Raw genomic sequence first — 16,604 nt, forward strand, 5'->3', positions numbered from 1 at the left:
TGGCGTGTTGCACGGCTCCCGTCAGTGCATGAGCACAAGGGATTGGGGCCAGGCGAGCTGCTGCCACCCTGCGTATTGGGCCAGGCCTGCTGAACAGGTTGGTGCTGTGAAGCGTTAACATCCGTGTGTGGGGTGTTCCCCTCCCCCCCCCCCCCCCCAAGGCTGCTGCCCATGCCTGGGATGGGGCCTGCAGACTCCCTGCCTGGCTCTGAACTCGCTCCACCCAGGTCGGTGCCTCCCAAAGGGCTGGGCTCGCGCCCCTTCCCGCAGTCACATCCCTAGATTCTCACACGCTTGCGCTCACCTGCGCATCGTACGCACGCACCCGCTCAGCTCCATGTGCTCAGCCGCAGGCCCTGAATATACAGCCCCACCCATAGGTGCTCATGCAGCGATACCCACGCTCAGCCAGACGCTTGTGCCAACCCCCTGACACACACAGTAGTGCAGGTGTGCAAATGTGTGCATTGCACACACCCCTCACATGGAGCCGCACACGTATGCCCTGCACACTTGCTAGGCACAGGCCTGCACGGCTGCCTGCTCATTGCACCCACATGTGCCGCTCACGCACAGCTGGGGATGCACATGGGTGCAGCCAGCTAGGCAGTTGCACACCCCTTACACGCAGAGCTGGCTGTATGTGTGTGTCTCACTCTCACATGCTCTCTGCAAATCTCACACACACACGTGTGTGTGTGTGTGTGTGTGTGACCACATGCATGCATTGCATCCAGATCTCTCTCTTGCTCTCTCACACACCCACACCCCGTATGCAGTTAGGTATTCAGCATACGCCTGGCTAGCATGGCACCTGGTCCCATCCAGCCAGGCTCAGCTGCAGCTCGCCAACCCCCCCCCCCACGTGCACGGTGCGTCCAGGTCTCTGGTGCTCACACATACACAGCGTGGGCGCCACGGCTTTACAGTTTATTTAAAGAAAGTCTTAAGCAAAAAACAAACCACGGTGAACGTGTAGATTCTGTACATGGGTCAATAAATATTTTCCAAAGTAAAGATTTTTTTCTTAAAAAACAAACAAACAAACCCAACACCCCCCCCACCCCAAACCACAACCCCCACCCCCAACCCCATCCCAGAACAGACCCGCACATTTCGCCGCCTAGGCCGGGCAGCGTGTAAACAGTTTGGGCGAGCGGGGCAGGGCTGCCAGTGGCCCGTGCCCGCAATGGGGGCAGCCCGGCGTGGCAGGCTGCAAGGAGGGCCAGGCCCACTACTAACTGGCTGGCACCGTCCTCTGATTGTCTGGCTGAAGAAATCCACCTCCAGTGTTCCCAAGCTAGAGGCTTCAAATATTGCCGGTCTGGGGCATGCCCCAAGGAGGGGAGAAAAATAACATTTAACGTTTAACTAACCCCCACCCCCCTCCCCCTGAATCATTAGGTAGCCAAGTGGTGGAGGGTGTCGGGGGCCAGGATCCCTGCTGTTTGGGAACTGGAGAACAGAGCCCCCCCCGGAAGGCCAGGAGCTGGGGTGCAAAGGGAGGGGGCTGGCTCACACAGAGCTGCCCTGCCCTGCTCTGAAATGCTGCAAGATCCCTGAATATTTCTGGCTGATGGCCCCCTCTCCCTCCCCCCCCAGCCACCGCAGAGCCAGAGGGGTTTGGCGCCTGCCTGCAGGGGGCTGCACTGGGCACAGACCAGGCCTCCGTCACGCCCGAACCCTCAGCACACTTGGGGGGAGGTGCCTGCTGCAATGGGGGAAAATGATGCTGCTAGGAGGGTGCTCCCGTCACCACTGGTCGCCACAGGAGGGCAGCAGCGAGCAACTGGGGGGGAGGAGACATAACGTGCCCCTGTGCCCAGCCCACCCTGGCCTGGGGTGGAGTGCGGCGGGGGGGCGTTGGCAAGACAGGCACTCGGGGCATCAGCGATAAGCAGGTTCGGGCCAGACCTGCTGCTCCTGGCTGGCTGCAGGGTAACTGCATTGTTGGTGCTTGGGGGGGGGTGTGCCCTTGTTGGTTGTTTCCCCCTCTATTAAATTAGGCAGTGTGTCAGGACACCAGTGCAGACACACACCCCTGCACACAGCTGTGTGCATTTTTCTCTCACGTGTGAGCCCCCACTGCGTATGTGCGACCGCTGCAGGTGAATAGGCATGTGCAACAATGTCCGGCCATGTGCTCGTGTGTGACTGGGGCAGGGGTCAGTGTGTAAATGCACATGGGTGTGAGCGCCTCTGTGGCTGCCCCTCCCCCCCCATGTGCGACTGCACACACAGGCACAAGAGGGCATTTGCACACATGCCAATGCACAAATATGAGCCAGCAGGGCCCAGCCTCGCACACACACTGAGTTCATGCACACACTCACACACACACCCCGCCAACAACCTGTAACATTTGTGGGGGCAGGGCTTGAACTGTGCACCTGGGGGGGGGGGGGGGAAGAGAAGTCGCCCAGAGAAGCTTCACTCCCCCCCTTCACCTCCTCTGCTGCGCCTGTCTGCAGCACCCCCCCCCCACGTCACACCCTTTCCCTGGGGACACCTGATATGATGTGGGGAGCAGGGGAGCTCCAGCCCATCAGCACTAGGAAAACGCTCCCTTCCTGCCCCCCCTCAGTTGCCGTAGAACCCGTAGTAGCCAGGGTCGGCGCCCCCGTCCTTGTCATACAGGTCCCCGTTGCGGGCGGGGGGCGAGCTCTCGGCGCTGGAGGCGTAGGGCGACACCCGGCGCCGCTTGCACTCCGCCTCGAACAGGCCCGAGTCCGAGGAGTCCACCGACTTGACCGAGGCCGGCTCGGCCCAGCCCTCCGCGTCCTTCCCCTTCTCCTCGCCGGCGGGCAGGGGCCTGACGTCCCGCACGGGCCGGAACCAGCCCAGCGCCCCGGGGCTGGGCTTGGCGGGTGGCTGCCAGGCGGCGGGCGGCGAGCCGAAGGGATGGGGCTCCTGGTAGTAGGGCAGCGTGGCATGGGGCGAGGCCGGCAGGGGGAAGGCCTTCACGCCGAAGGGCACGTACTTGTTCCCGCTGTAGCTCCCCTCGTAGGCGCTGTAATCCAGGGGGGCGGCAGGGGGCTGCTGGGAGGCGAAGTACCAGCGGGGGGGCTCCTTGTGCTGCAGCGGGTCCCCGTTGTAGTAGCGGCTCTGGGGCAGCGGGTACTGCTCGTGCAGGAAGGACGGGAAGCGGCTGCCGGGCAGGAGCTGCTGGCAGCTGGTGGCGTCAGGCGGGGACGGGGTCACACGGTCGCCCTCTGCCGTCGTGTACATCCTGGGGGGGGGACAAACACAAAGGGGGAGTCAGGCAGGGGGGTGGAGAGGGTGCCCTGCGGCACCGGGGTTGGAGCTGGATGGCTGGTTGGGGGGTGGCACCTGGTGCCTCAGGTTGGGCTCCGGCCCTGGCTGGCTTCAGCTGCGCTCTGGTAACTGAGCCGAGTTTGTGGGGGTCTTGGCCCCATTCCTGGCTGGGCATCCCTGCCCGTCGCCATCCCTCCCCCCATGCTGGCAAGCTCAGCAGAGGCCCCAGGCCCCGGCGAGTGAGCGACAAGGTTCCCTCTCCTTTTTTGCACCCACATGCGGAATATATTTTGTCGCGTGCACCACTATCGAGGTACGGCGGGGATGTGCGCCAGCCGTAGCCCCAAAAAAACCTAGAGAGAATCTCTCTGTTTCAAAAATTCCCAGAGGAATAATGACTCCAGCCAGGCCAGGCCGTTTAGAATGAAAGAATTAAAACTGAAGTGTAAGAGAGAAATAAAACACGCAAGTAGCACTTTGAAAGAATAAACTTACAGCGAATGTATGTGCATTGCAGGAAGTACCAAGAAGGAACAACAACGGCACAAGTATGTGTTGGGAGGGGTGGGTGGGTGGATGTGTGTGTGTTACACACACACACACCCCCTCACCCCTCTGCAGCTCTGGGGGAGAAGTGTCTCTCCCATCCCCACCGCAGCTCTGCATGCCCAATGTTTGCATCAGTGACCCCTCTCTCTGCCCTCCCCACCAACGCCCTCTGAGCACTGGGGGGTACCAGGCAAACGCCTGGCAGTGACCCAACGACGATGGTGCATCAAGGCAGACCCGCCCCCTGGCCCGTGGCTGGGCCAGCCCCGCGGGGCGATGGGAAAACAGCCAGTGGGGGGTGGGGAGAGGATACTCACGAGTCGAAGTTGTCCCGGAAGCCTTTGGCAAAGGGGTTGTGGTCGATTTTCAGCTGAGTGATCTAGGACAACACAGGACAGAGGCTGGGCACGCGTTCACAGTGGTGGGGGGGGCGGCCCGGGGCTGGGGAGGGGGCAGAGGGGAAGGAGGGAGAGTCGGGGGGGAAGCAGCAGGGATGCAGGGAAGCCCCCATCTTCCTAGTGCTCCCCCTAGGAACCCTTTTCCCTCCGCTTGCTCCCGCCACGGGCCCTGCTCCACTGTTTCCCCGACACCCACCCGGCTGTTCCCAGCATGAGGCGGGAGCCGGGCCATGGGGTGCTGACGTGACGCTCCATGGGCGGCCTCAGACCTACCCCTCTCCTTGGCACAGCACCCCCTAGCGGCTGCCCCCGGGTGTCCAAGGGGTTGCCGTGGCCCAAGGAGGAGCGGGAGCCCTGTACTCACGTCGGCGTTCTGGTAGGCTGTGACGGCGATGAACTGCGTCTCCGGGAAGATGAAGGTCTGGGTGTTGCCGGAGGGGTAGGCCTCGTCCCCTTCCCCCTCCTTCACCTCCGTCACGTGCAGCCGCGGTTGGTACTTGTGCAGCGACTGCAGCACGATCATCTGCGGAGAGCAGGGCACGGGAGCGTCACGGGAGAGGCGCTTGGAGCAGGGGGCGCGGAGCTCATAAGGGATGCTCTGCAGCTGGGAGTGGGGGGGGACATTGGGACAATCCATGGTAGAGTGATCCTCACTTTTCTGCGGGTCAATCTACGGGGGAGACCATGGCAGGCTTATCCTGCTGAGGGTACCATGGCCTGCTGGGATAAGCCATTGAGGGAACATCAGTGGGATTCATAGCTTTAGATCGATATCATGTGGCAGGCAGTTCCACAGGCTAACTATTGGGCAAAAGGCAGCTCCTTCAGCTGGAAAGAAGGCGACAGAAAGAACAGAACAGAGAAAGCCCGAGGGGTCCTGAGAGTCAGCCCCACACCACAGAGAAGCTGATGGTGGGGAGTAGGTAGTGTCTGGAGGGTCCAGAAGCTGGAGGGGAATGCAGATAGGCTGGTGGGTCTCTGTCCAGCTGACAGGGATGGGTGTCTGGCCTGTGCCCTACAATGGGGGATGTTACCTGGGTGACAGGGATGGGTGTCTGGCCTACGACCCGCAATGGGGGACGTTGCCAGGGTGACAGGGATGGGTGTCTGGCCTGTGCCCTCTGCGATGGGGACGTTACCCAGGTGACAGGGATGGGCTTCTGGCCTGTGCCCCACGATGGGGGACGTTACCCGGGTGACAGGGATGGGAGTCTGGCCTGTGCCCGGGATGGGAGACGTTACCCGGGTGACGGGGACAGGTATCTGGCCTGTGATTGGTGGGGGAGGGAGGGTTTACCTGTGAGATGTTATTGGATGCCCCCTTGTTATTGGTGAGCTTGAGTTTTCCAAACGAGACCTCCTGGCGCATCCAGTGGGCCCCGGTGTTGGGCGAGTCAGGGTGGATGTACAGCCGGTTACCTGCCAAAACAGCCGCCTGCTGAGTGCCGTGCCGCTCCCACGGGCCCACCAGCTGCTCCCTGCACCCAGTGCCTGATGCGGCGCCCCTGCCCGCCGGCGCCCCCTCCCGGCTGGGTGCCTCCGGCTCAGGGCTCGGAGCAGCACCTGGGACCAGCTGCTCCACCCAACCACGGGAAGCAAGTCCCCCCCTCTTCCAGCCCGGGCTGGGAAGTGCCGGTTGGGTAGGCAGGGGGCAGAGAGGTGATAACCCATCGGCTCTCACCCTGGCCCCAGGGTGCTACGCCTGCCAGGGAGCCACTGCACCATCTCGGCTACCCACAAGAGGGCACTCTGGCTCCTGGGAATGCGGCGAGTGCTGGGGGGATGCAGCTGGGGCTGGAGGGATGGGGGGGCAGGGGGGGGCTCCCTGTTGCTCCTCACGGCAACTGGCTGCTGGGCTGGTCCCGGGCCCTGTGGCGCCAGGGGAGTTTGGGGTTGGGGCGAATTGCAGACCCTAGCTCCCCACTAGGGCGACCAGACAGCAAGTGTGAAAAACCAGGACAAGGGATGAGGGGTAATAGGAGCCTATATAAGAAAAAGACCCCAAAATCGGGACATCAGGTCACCCTGCTCCCTACTTCTGTTCGGGGAACACGGATCCAGCTCCACCGCCTGCAAGGGAAAAGGCAGCCCCGAGACGCTGGCCATTGCTGCTTGAAATCTAAACCCCGCCCCCTCCCCCAATCAGGAACCAGCTCTCAGGTCACAGCAAGCCCCCTCCCCCATCTGCCCCCCCAACACAGCTGCTACAGCAGGTGCCACTCTTGGGAATGGTGCAGAAGCTCTCGGCTACCCCAGGCCCAGCCTCTCCCAGCAGGAGGCGCTGCAGGGAATGATGCAGGAGTGTTGGCTATGGGGGGGAGCTCTGGCTAGTCCAGTCCCAGCCTCTCCCAGCAGGGGGCGCTGCAAGGGGGGGGGTTCAGGAGCAGTGGCTGGGGGGAGGGGGCGCCTGGCTCTCCCAGCAGGGGGCGCTGCAGGAGCACTGGCTGTGGGAGCTCCCCACTCTCTCAAGAGAACCCAAGAGACAGTGGCAAGCACCGACCACCCCCCTGTACCCACCCCCCTGGTTCCACCCCATGAACGAGATAACTGGAGGGGAGGGGCCTGGATCTCTCCTTCCTACCTGGCATGTTCCCCTCGGCCTTGCCGCACTGGACCCACTTCCCGCCTTGGTACCTCCAGTGGTGCTGATCCACCAGGACGATGTCCACGCAGACCCTGTAGTGAGCCACGGGGTCCAGCCCGGAGAGGCTGAAGCTGAGAAACGGGAACATCCGCCTGGGGCAGGGACACAAACACAACCCAGCATGTTACACTGGAGGGGACGCCCCCTGGGTCCCCATATCACACAGCAAGACCCCCCCCCCCCGCCTCCTTCCCTGGCGCAGAGCATCTGCCTGCCCTTGAAATCCCGTGGAGTCCGGCCACGCGGCGAGGAAAGATCCCCCCAGGAGGTGAGCTGGGCCCCAGGTGGGAGCCCAGCCCCGAGCAGGACAGGACAGAGGATGTATCTGTGGGACATGGGCTGGAGGAACGTGATGGCAACAAGGAGGATCGGCGTGTGGTGGCCAGGCTTGTTCTCACGCTATTATCTCTGATGGTAGCGCTGAGCGGCCCCAACAGAGACCAGGGCCCTGCTGTGCTAGGGGCTGTACAAAGACACAGCGAGGCAGTCCCTGCCCCCAAGAGGTCACAGTCTGATTACACAAGACACGTACAGGGTGGAAGGGGAAACTGAGGCACAGTGAGACGTGACCAGCCCCGGGTCAGCGGCAGAGCTGGGAGGAGAACCCAGGCCTCCCGAGTCTCGGCTCGGCACGGAGCAGGCGCCTTGGTTACCCCTCAGCCAACCCCATGAGGTTACCCTGTAACTACACACCCCTAGACAAGGCCGGTGCAGGGCTGGTTTCCCATCCCCATTCATTCCTGAGCACTGGGGGGCACCTGGGGGTATCAAACCAGCGAGATCGGGAGAGGGCTGGGGGCAGAGATTGCAGGAGAACCTGAGGGAGAGGAGGAGATGATTTAACCATTCCTGGTATTGCAGCAGAGCCCAGGGGCGTTCCCTGGGCACAGGGAGGGATGGAGGGACAGGGGGGGACTGGAGGGGGGAGGGGAAGCTCGGGGTGGCTATAGAAAGCGGGGGGAAGAAGCAGTAGAGAACGGAGATGGGAGGGGAGACAACAGGGTGGGGGTGAGTTGTTGAAGCAACCCCCTTCCCCCCCCCCGAGGCCCCAAGCTGGATTATTTCCCAGCTGTTCCAATTCCGGTTCTGAAGCCGGCCCAGCCAGCCGGTTCCAATCCCAGCCCCTGCCCCCCAGGGCAGATTGAGCCGCTTGGGCCTGTTCAGAACCCAGGGACTTGTCAAGTGACTGGGACAGGTGGCCGCTCAGTTCTGCGTCCCACGCCCAGGCCGCCCCTTCCCTCTGCCTCCCCACGTTTCCGGTTCAGGAACCGACACCGTTGCTATTCTCAGCCCCATCGCCAGGCCAGGGAAGGGCCGAGGAGCAGGAGGGAGGGAGGCAGGGAGCGAAAGGGGAGAGGAGAGCTGGGCACGATCGGGTGGGGCTCACACGCCAATTTCGAATCCCTGTTCCATCCCCTCTCATTAGTGGCCTCCCCCTTCGTCAGAGCAAGAAGAGTGGTCTGAGAAAGGCAGAAAGGGACACTCTCCCCGCTGCACGCAGGGCCCTGGCCTGGCAGGATCTGGGGGGAATCAATGCAACAAACCACATCCACACACGCCTAACAGGCGCCATGGAGGATCGAACTCGGGACCCACAAACATACCGGCGTCTGCTGTTAGCACTAGGGCAGGGGTTCTCAAACTGCGGGGTTGCGACCCCTCAGGGGCTCGCAAGGTTATTACATGGGGGGGGGTCACGAGCTGTCAGCCTCCACCCCAAATCCTGCTTTGCCTTTATAATGGTGTTAAATATATTAAAAAGTGTTTTTAGTTTATAAGGGGGTGTCACACACAGAGGCTTGCTGTGTGAAAGGGGTCACCGGTCCAAAAGTTTGAGAACCACTGTGGAGGGGAGGGATAGCTCAGTGGTTTGTGCTGCTAAACCCAGGGTTGTGAGTTCAGCCCTTGAGGGATCTGGGGCAAAATCAGAACTTGGCCCTGCTAGTGAAGGCAGGGGGCTGGACTCAATGACCTTTCGGGGTCTGGGAGATGGGTATATCTCCATGTATTAGGGGTTAGGTAGCAGGTGGCTGTAGACACCAGGGCCGGCCACAAGAGGGAGACATGACCACACGTGTAAGGCACTCCTATAGGGAGTGTAAGCATGGCTCCCTCTAGTGGCTGGCTTTAGGGACTGCAACAGGCTGCTAGTCCCTGCTGACACAAGTCCTCTTAAGCAGCAGCGGCTGCTTTGGGTCTGAAGGTTGCAGGTTCGCTCCAGGCGGACGCAGGAACAGCCCTAGTGGGTCAGAGCAATGGTCCAGCTCGGCCAGTCTCCTGGCTTCCGACAGGCACCTTCAACTAGTTCAGCGCACGGTGGGAACCACAGAGGCCGCCGAGGGACGGCACTGACAGGAGACAGAAAATGAAACTGGCCGGGAGCACCCAGCCTCAGCGGGTTTTAGAGGCCTGATCCTCAGCGCCGTCCACATCAAGGGTGGCAAAGTGAGGGGAGGGGAGCTCAAGCTTTACAGGGAGTGAATTAATTGTTGGTAATTATGATGCATGGGCCCAAATCCTGCCGTCACCCACCCTGGTGTGCAGCTGAAGTGGTGCATTGATGGCAGATTTACTCGGTGGAAATAAGAGCGGCCATAGCTAGATTGACAGCAGCTAGATAAAGATGCACCTTAGCACCAGCCCCCTCTTGGGTTTATGCTGGTTTTACACACTGACCTACGCCGGATTAGCACGAGGGTAGCCAGGTTCAGAACCAGGCCCAGTCACGCTGATGCAACCCTTCTGGCCCCATTCCAGCCTTGCCCACGCCAACCATTCAAAAGTCATCAACCAGCCCCACCCCCTCCTCCCACCAGCGTGAGAGTGGCTTAAAATTCCTGAAATTAAAATTTAAAGAATAGATGCTTTTTTTATTTGCCTTCTGGATTTTGAGCCTAGGAGGGAGGGAGGGAGGGAGAGAGAGAGAGAGAGAGAGAGAGAGAGAGAGAGAGAGAGAGAGAGAGAGAGAGTGTGTGTGTGTGTGTGTGTGTGTGTTGGGGGGCGGGGATTCATGACATCGAGCCTCTCTCTGCCACCATGACAGCTGGAAACTTACTGTTCTTTTGTTTTAAATGGAAGCCGAGAGTCTCACATCATCACTGGACTCCTGGAGCTGGGGCTTTCAGAACAACCAAAATCAGGAGCAAATTGCCAGAGCAAAAATGCCCGAGCTGCCGAGCCTGGGATTCTGATCGGACTCCCCCTGGGAGGACTCAGGAGCGCTGCTGTAAGGGGGGAGCGAAGTACGCACTTGGGGCCAGGGACCATCATTCTGTTCTGTTCGTAGGGCACCTAGCGTCACTGGCCCGTAGCTCCTATGTGCTACCACAATATACAACTAATCATAATAAGACTAAGAGCAGAATTGAACCCCCCTCCGGTCCTGCTCATGTTCCTGGTGAAGCCGAGAGTTGAGGACCACGGGACACAAGCTGTCGTCAGTTGCGCCAGGGTCAAATCTCCTCCCCTGTTGGTTTAAATGGGCAACGGACTGGGCTGCCCAGAGACTCTCTCCAGAGCTCCCACGATCTGTCAATCAGTTATGACCCCCCGCCCCACCCCCAGCCCCGCACGTGGAGGGGAGCAGAGGGGAGAGCGAGTGAATATTGCACTAGCTAGTGAATAAAAGATGGGCCAAGGGCGGGGAGCCAGTAGGGTCCAGGCCACGCATGGCCCTGGGCAAAGCACCTGCCTGTTTTTAACCGGCCGATCTGACTGTTTGCAACGTGCCAGGCTCCAGGGACAGGGTGAAGCAGACGTCACCGGAGCCCAGGGCAGCCCAGGAAGGGCGGCTCCCCACAGCCCAGCCTGCTGGGTCTCGGGGAGTCTCGGTGCACCTGGGGTGTGCATGGCCCGACAGGCAGCAACCCCACCCCCGCCCCACAGGAGAGGGACGCACTCAGCTGCACCTCTGTTCTGTGTGGGGGGGAGGAACAGCTTTTGGAGGACGCTGGGGAGCCCGAACGCTCGTCTCTCTCACCAACAGAAGTTGGTCCAGTAAAGATATCACCTCCCCCACCTTGTCTCTTTAATATCCTGGGGCCAGCCACAGCCCAGCACACACCCTGTGGTATGTACACAAACACACACACACTCTGAGCCAGCCCCCGCCCCATACAATCAAACACACACAATCGTAACCCACTCAGCACCTACAGCGTATATGCACACGCACACCCAAGCCATAGTGACACACACTGAGAGCACCCCTAGAGTGTGTGTGCACAATCCGCCATGCCCATGTCCACGCACACCTGGGGCACTCCCACAACGCCCCGACTGTGCGTACGCGCAGATTCACACACAAACTGACGCGCACAGTCCCCACGGGCACACTCACGGATGTGCACAAGTGATCACCAGCATAGTCACAGGTAACCTGCTGCGCACACGCGCACGCACACACACACACACGATGAGCCGCACTCAGGCAGGCGTGTGCTCCCTGTGCAGTGCTGCTCTTTAAACATTAACGGCCCCCTTGAAATATTCATCCCCGACTCTCTCTGCTGGAGGCCGCGAGCGGGACCAGAGGGCACTTTGGGACCTGGTGCCGGGCTCCCCGAATCCTGTCTGAGCTGAGAGCCGGGGGGGCAGGGAGCCAGGGGATGGGGGGGGGCAACGTGGATTCAGTGGGGGCGGAAGGAGCCCCGCCAGAACCAGACCGCTGGTACCGCTCCGTTGGCATGGGGAGGCCAGGGCAGCTCCCTCCTGCCCCGCAGGCTGCATTTGACCTGCCCAGCCCGGCTTTCTCCCCATCATTTCAGGGATCTCTCTCCCGCCCTGCGCTCCCCTCTTCCTCCCCCTCCCGCCGCCGCTCTTCTCTTCCTTTCTCTCTCTCTCTCTCTTTCCTCTGCTTCTCTCGGTCTCTCTCACTTCCTTCCTCCCTCCCCGCGCTTGCCACAGCGCATGATGCTCAAAGCTGACAGGCCCCCGCCCCTGGCGTGGGAGGGGGACGCTGGGCGGAACCAGGAGGGGCTTTAGCCTTCGGGCTCTGGGTTTCCTCGAAGCGCCGGCGTTTCTGATAAAGCAGGGCCCGGGGTGGAGTGATCGCAGGGCCAGGGGCGACCGGGCAGCAGGGCCCCACTTCTCAGAAACGGCTTCGGAAAGCCCGGCCCAGGGCTCGCTCCTAGGGCTGAGTCGGAGCTGGGGGGGCCGGGCCCCTCCCCTCCCTCTGCATGGAAATCCTCCTCCCCACTGCTCAGAGACCAGCCCTGGGGCGTCCCTGGGAGTCATGGGGAGCAAATGGCTTTGGGAGGTCACTTCTTCTGCCTGCTTTCACCCTCGGTTACCTCCCGGAGACCCTCATCCCAGGTCTCCTCTCCTGTACTACTGAGCAGTGGGGGGCGCCTCTGAGCACCCAGCCTGCCCCATGCCCCATCTGCCCCGTTGCCCCCAGCCTGCCCCATGCCGTGTCTAACCTGCCCCATTGGCCCCAGCCTATGTCCAGGCCCAGACTTGTGTAAAAAACGTTACACAAACGGTTTCACCTTTCCGAATGGTTTGGGACGCAAGGGGTGGGGGGTTTAAACCATCTCCAAGACCCAGGTGTTTTTAAATACTGACTCCCTGTGAAAGCCGAGCGCTCCCTGGGTTTCTCAAAGAAACGTCCAGGTCTGAAATTCCATGTTTTAATCATGACCCTTGAAGACCGGGCCTGGGGGTGTATGAGCTTTCCGGGACACCAGAGCCAGAGCTCCAGATCTGAAAGGCAGCAAACCTCACGCTCGGAGTTAGAAGCCCCCGGAGAGCCGGGGGTTTGCTGGGTGTAGCGGGAGCACAGGGCTGGGGAAGCAGGGGGTCAGGGTGGTGGAGCATCTGCAAAGGGAGGGGGAAGTTGGTACAGCCCACCTGCCCGCAGCACGTTGGCATCTATAATGCTCCTCAGCTGGGTCCATGTTCCCTCTACCCTGCCAAGCCTTCTGCGGCCAAGATCGTCACGGGCTCAAACTAAAACCCTGGATCCAAAGCGCCCTGAAAATCTGGAGCTGTTCAAAAGCTCTGATCTGGGCCTGAACTACCCCAAACCAGACCCGCTGCCCCGCTTTCAGCCAGGCCTCTCCCACGACACATCCATTCTCCTCCTGCAGCTGAGTCTGCCCCACACAGCCGGGGGGTTCCTTTCCCATGGGAGCGTTGGTTTTATTTCAGCTCGGAGGGGTCCTGGATCGGTTACACCCCTCCTGCACCGGGATACTTGTGCCGGCGCCTTGCCATGGTGACTCGCTGCAGACCAGGGCGGCGAGGGTGGGAGGGATACACTGAGCTGAGCGGCTGCCTCGGGTCTTAAGATCTTTGGTGCCCCCAACTTTCACAGACCAAAGCCGGCTGGATCCTGAGCAGAGTTCAACGGGGCTCCCGCCAGCTGGGAATCCACTCGCAGGATCTCAGCGAGGCATTGGGAGATTATGCTGGTTTCCTGCCAGCTTTCCTTGCTCGATTAGGCAAATGAATTTCCCAAATGCTTGCCCCGAGCTCCCGGGGCCTGGGGAGTGTGAGTGCTTTGCTGCTCTCCAGGAAGGTCTCTGCTCCCAGGGCAGCAGGATCTCCCCCCAATAACTGTGTCAGAGATGTGGTCTTTGTGCCGAGGGAACAAGCCCTCGCAGCGTGCGGCTTCTGTCTCCCCGGGCCGCGGATTTGTGGTGACACAGGAGTGCGAGGGTGCTGTTTTCATGGCTGTGTCAGCAACGTATTGCCCCATATGCGTATGGGGCAGGTGGGGCTGGGGCTTCTCAGGCCTGGTCTCGGTGCAACGGAAGCTGGAGCAGGCCCTGCGTTGTATCCTACATGGAGCCAAAAGCAGCACCTACGCACTGAAATGAAGCCACTTTTGGAGTGGAGCAGGTCAGTGGTGCAAGCTACACCGCTTTGAAACTTACACCAGTTTCCCAGCCCATGTACACAGGGGGCCTGATCTTGGTTGCATGGGTGTCAATAAGGAGTAACTCCACTTTGTGTTCGTACAGGGCCTAGTGCGATGGGGTCCTGATCCTGCCTGGAGTTTCTAGGTGCTACTTTAATACAAATAAATCATAATATTATAATGATAGAAGTTAATAAAGTACCGATAGGAGCTGAAGAGAAACAGGCTGGCAAAATCATCCCATCCAATTACATCCAGGGGTGAAAGTAACTTACAGGACTTACCGGTACTGCCAGAGTCCTGAGGGGCATGGCCTCATATGGAAGCGGCGTGGCCTCAAGATTTCAAGGCCGTGTGGCTGGGAGCCCCAGGGCCTTTAAATCAACCTGGGGTTCCCAGCTGCAGAGGTGGCTGGGAGCCCCCGAGGCTCAGGGGCAAATTAAAGGGCCCGGGGCTCCGGCCGCCGCGGGAGCTCTGAGCCCTTTAAATCCCGGCCGTGGAAGCCAGTGCAGTGCGGCACGGTGTACTGGCTCTTGCTGGTACGCCGTACCGGACCGGCTTACTTTCACCTCTGATTACATCACACGAAGGCAGACAACTAAATATTGACAATTTTTATAAAGTGCTTGTATACAAACGCAAGAAGTTTAAATCCTAAAGATGGGTGGACTTGAGTGCCTGGTATGAAATAGGATATTGATAGAATAGGCATCACAGAAACTTGGGGGGCTGATGATAATCAATGGGTAACACCAGGGTACAAAATGTCTAGGAATGACAAAGTAAGTCATGCTGGTAGGCGAGTGGCACGATATGCGAAAGGACAGTCAAACATAGCAAATATCTTAAATGAATCAAACTGCATCATAGAATCGCTACGGATAGAAATTCCATGCTCGAAGAAGAACAACATATAGTAGGGATATACCACTGACCACCTGACCAGGATGGCGATAGTGCAGGGTTCTCAAACTGGGGGTCGTGACCCCTCAGGGGGTCACAAGGTTATTACATGGGGGGGGCGGGTCACAAGCTGTCAGCCTCCATCTCAAACCCCGCTTTGCCTCCGGCATTTATAATGGTGTTAAATATACTAAAAAGTGTTTTTAATTTATAAGGGGGGGTCACACTCAGAGGCTTGCTGTGTGAAAGGGGTCACCGGTACAAAAGTTTGAGAAACACTGCGATAGTGACCGTGAAATGCTCAGGGAGATTAGAGAGGCCACAAAAACAGAAACTCCAATAATGATGGAGGATTTCAGCTATTCACATATTGACTGGGAACATGTCATCTCAGGAAGAGATGCAGAGATAAAAATCTCTAGACACCATTAATGGCTGCTTCTTGGGGTAGCTAGTCCTTGCACCGACAAGGGGAGAGACAATTCTTGATTTGGTCCTAACTGGTCCAAAAAGGTGAATATAGCTGAACTGCTCAGTAATAGCGACCGTAATGTAATTAAATTAAACATCCTGGGGGGGAGGGGGAGGAGTACCAGAGGAAATCACCACAGCAGCATTTAACTTCAAAAAGGGGAACTACACAAAAATGAGATCAGTTAAACAGAAATTGAAAGGAGCATTCACAAAAGTGAAATGCCTGCAAACTGCATGGAAACTTTTTAAAAAACACCATAAGAGAGGCTCAAACTATATATGCCCCAAATAAAATAAAATAAAAAAATAATAATCATCATCAGGAAAGGGACCAAAAATATGCCACCATGGTAAACAGAGTTAAAGAGATGGTTAGAGACAAAAAGATGTGTTTTAAAAATTGGAAGTCAAATCCTACTGAGGAAAACAGAAGAGAACATAAACGCTGGCAAGTCAAGTAAAAAATATAATTAGGCAGGCCAGAAAAGAATTTGAAGAGCAACTAGCAAAAGGCACACACAAAAATTTTGCTGTTAGTTTTAACTAGATCAGAAGCAGGATGCCTGCCAAACAAATCAGTGGGATCCACTGGTTGATTGAGGTGTGACAGGATCACTCAAAGAAGACAAGGCTGTTGCGGAGACATTAAATGAACTTTTTGCGTAGGTCTTCACTGCAGAGGATGCGAGGGAAATTCCCACACCAGAGACATTTCTTTTTGGCAACAAATCTGAGAAACGGTTCCAGAATGAGGTGTCAGTAGAGGAGGTTTTGGAACAAATTGATAAATTAAATAGTAAGAAGTCACCAGGACCAGATGGCATTCATCCAAGAGTTCTGAAGGAACTCAAATATGAAAGTGCAGAACTACTAACTGTGGTATGTAACCTATCGCTTAAATCAACTTCTATACTAGGTGACTGGTGTTTAGCTAATCTAACTTCGATTTTTTAAAAAGGCTCCAGAGGTGATCCTGGCAATTATAGGCCAGTAAGCCTGACTTCAGTACCAGGCAAATTGATGGAAACTATAGCAAAGAACAGAATGATCAGACATATAGATAAACACGATATGTTAGGGAAGGGAAAAACATACCTCACCAATCTATTAGAATTCTTTGAGGGTATCAATAAACGTGGACAAGGGTGATCCAGTGGATATAGTGCACTTGGACTTTCAGAAAGCTTTTGACAAGGTCCCTCACCAAAGGCTCTTAAGCAAAGTAGGCAGTCATGGGATAAGAGGGAAGGTTCTCTCATTGATCAGTAAACGGTTAAAATGCGCCCGCGTCCTGGCCGGCGGTGGAGCATCCGCTGAAACCTCTCGATGCTGACAAGCAGTGTCATTGAGAGGCATCGCCCCGAATTTCTGCGGCATTTCAGCAGCGACGCCTCTCGATGGCGCCACTTGCCTTTCGATGATGTCCCTTGTCGGTGGCCTCGCCGCAGAAATTCGGCAGCATTTCGGCAGATGCTCCACCACCACCATGGTCCTTCGTCTGGCGCCTGCCAGACTAAAA

General features: G+C 58.2%; 1 protein-coding gene across 1 annotated transcript in view; it reads right to left on the reverse strand.

Annotated features, from left to right (window-relative positions):
- Positions 1–2,102: 2,102 nt before the first annotated feature.
- TBX21 (T-box transcription factor 21) overlaps positions 2,103–16,604 on the reverse strand; it is a 32,456-nt gene continuing 17,954 nt past the window's right edge. Inside the window, exons 2-6 of the mRNA XM_039516278.1 lie at positions 6,784–6,938; positions 5,500–5,621; positions 4,567–4,725; positions 4,122–4,183; positions 2,103–3,229 (exon numbers count right to left, since the gene is read on the reverse strand). Coding sequence (XP_039372212.1) covers positions 2,581–3,229; positions 4,122–4,183; positions 4,567–4,725; positions 5,500–5,621; positions 6,784–6,938 — 1,147 coding nt within the window. The 3' untranslated portion in view covers positions 2,103–2,580. The remainder of the gene's footprint in view (positions 3,230–4,121; positions 4,184–4,566; positions 4,726–5,499; positions 5,622–6,783; positions 6,939–16,604) is intronic.

This window comes from Mauremys reevesii, linkage group 27 (assembly GCF_016161935.1).
Source record: "Mauremys reevesii isolate NIE-2019 linkage group 27, ASM1616193v1, whole genome shotgun sequence".
In the NCBI taxonomy this organism is placed as follows: Eukaryota; Metazoa; Chordata; order Testudines; family Geoemydidae; genus Mauremys; species Mauremys reevesii.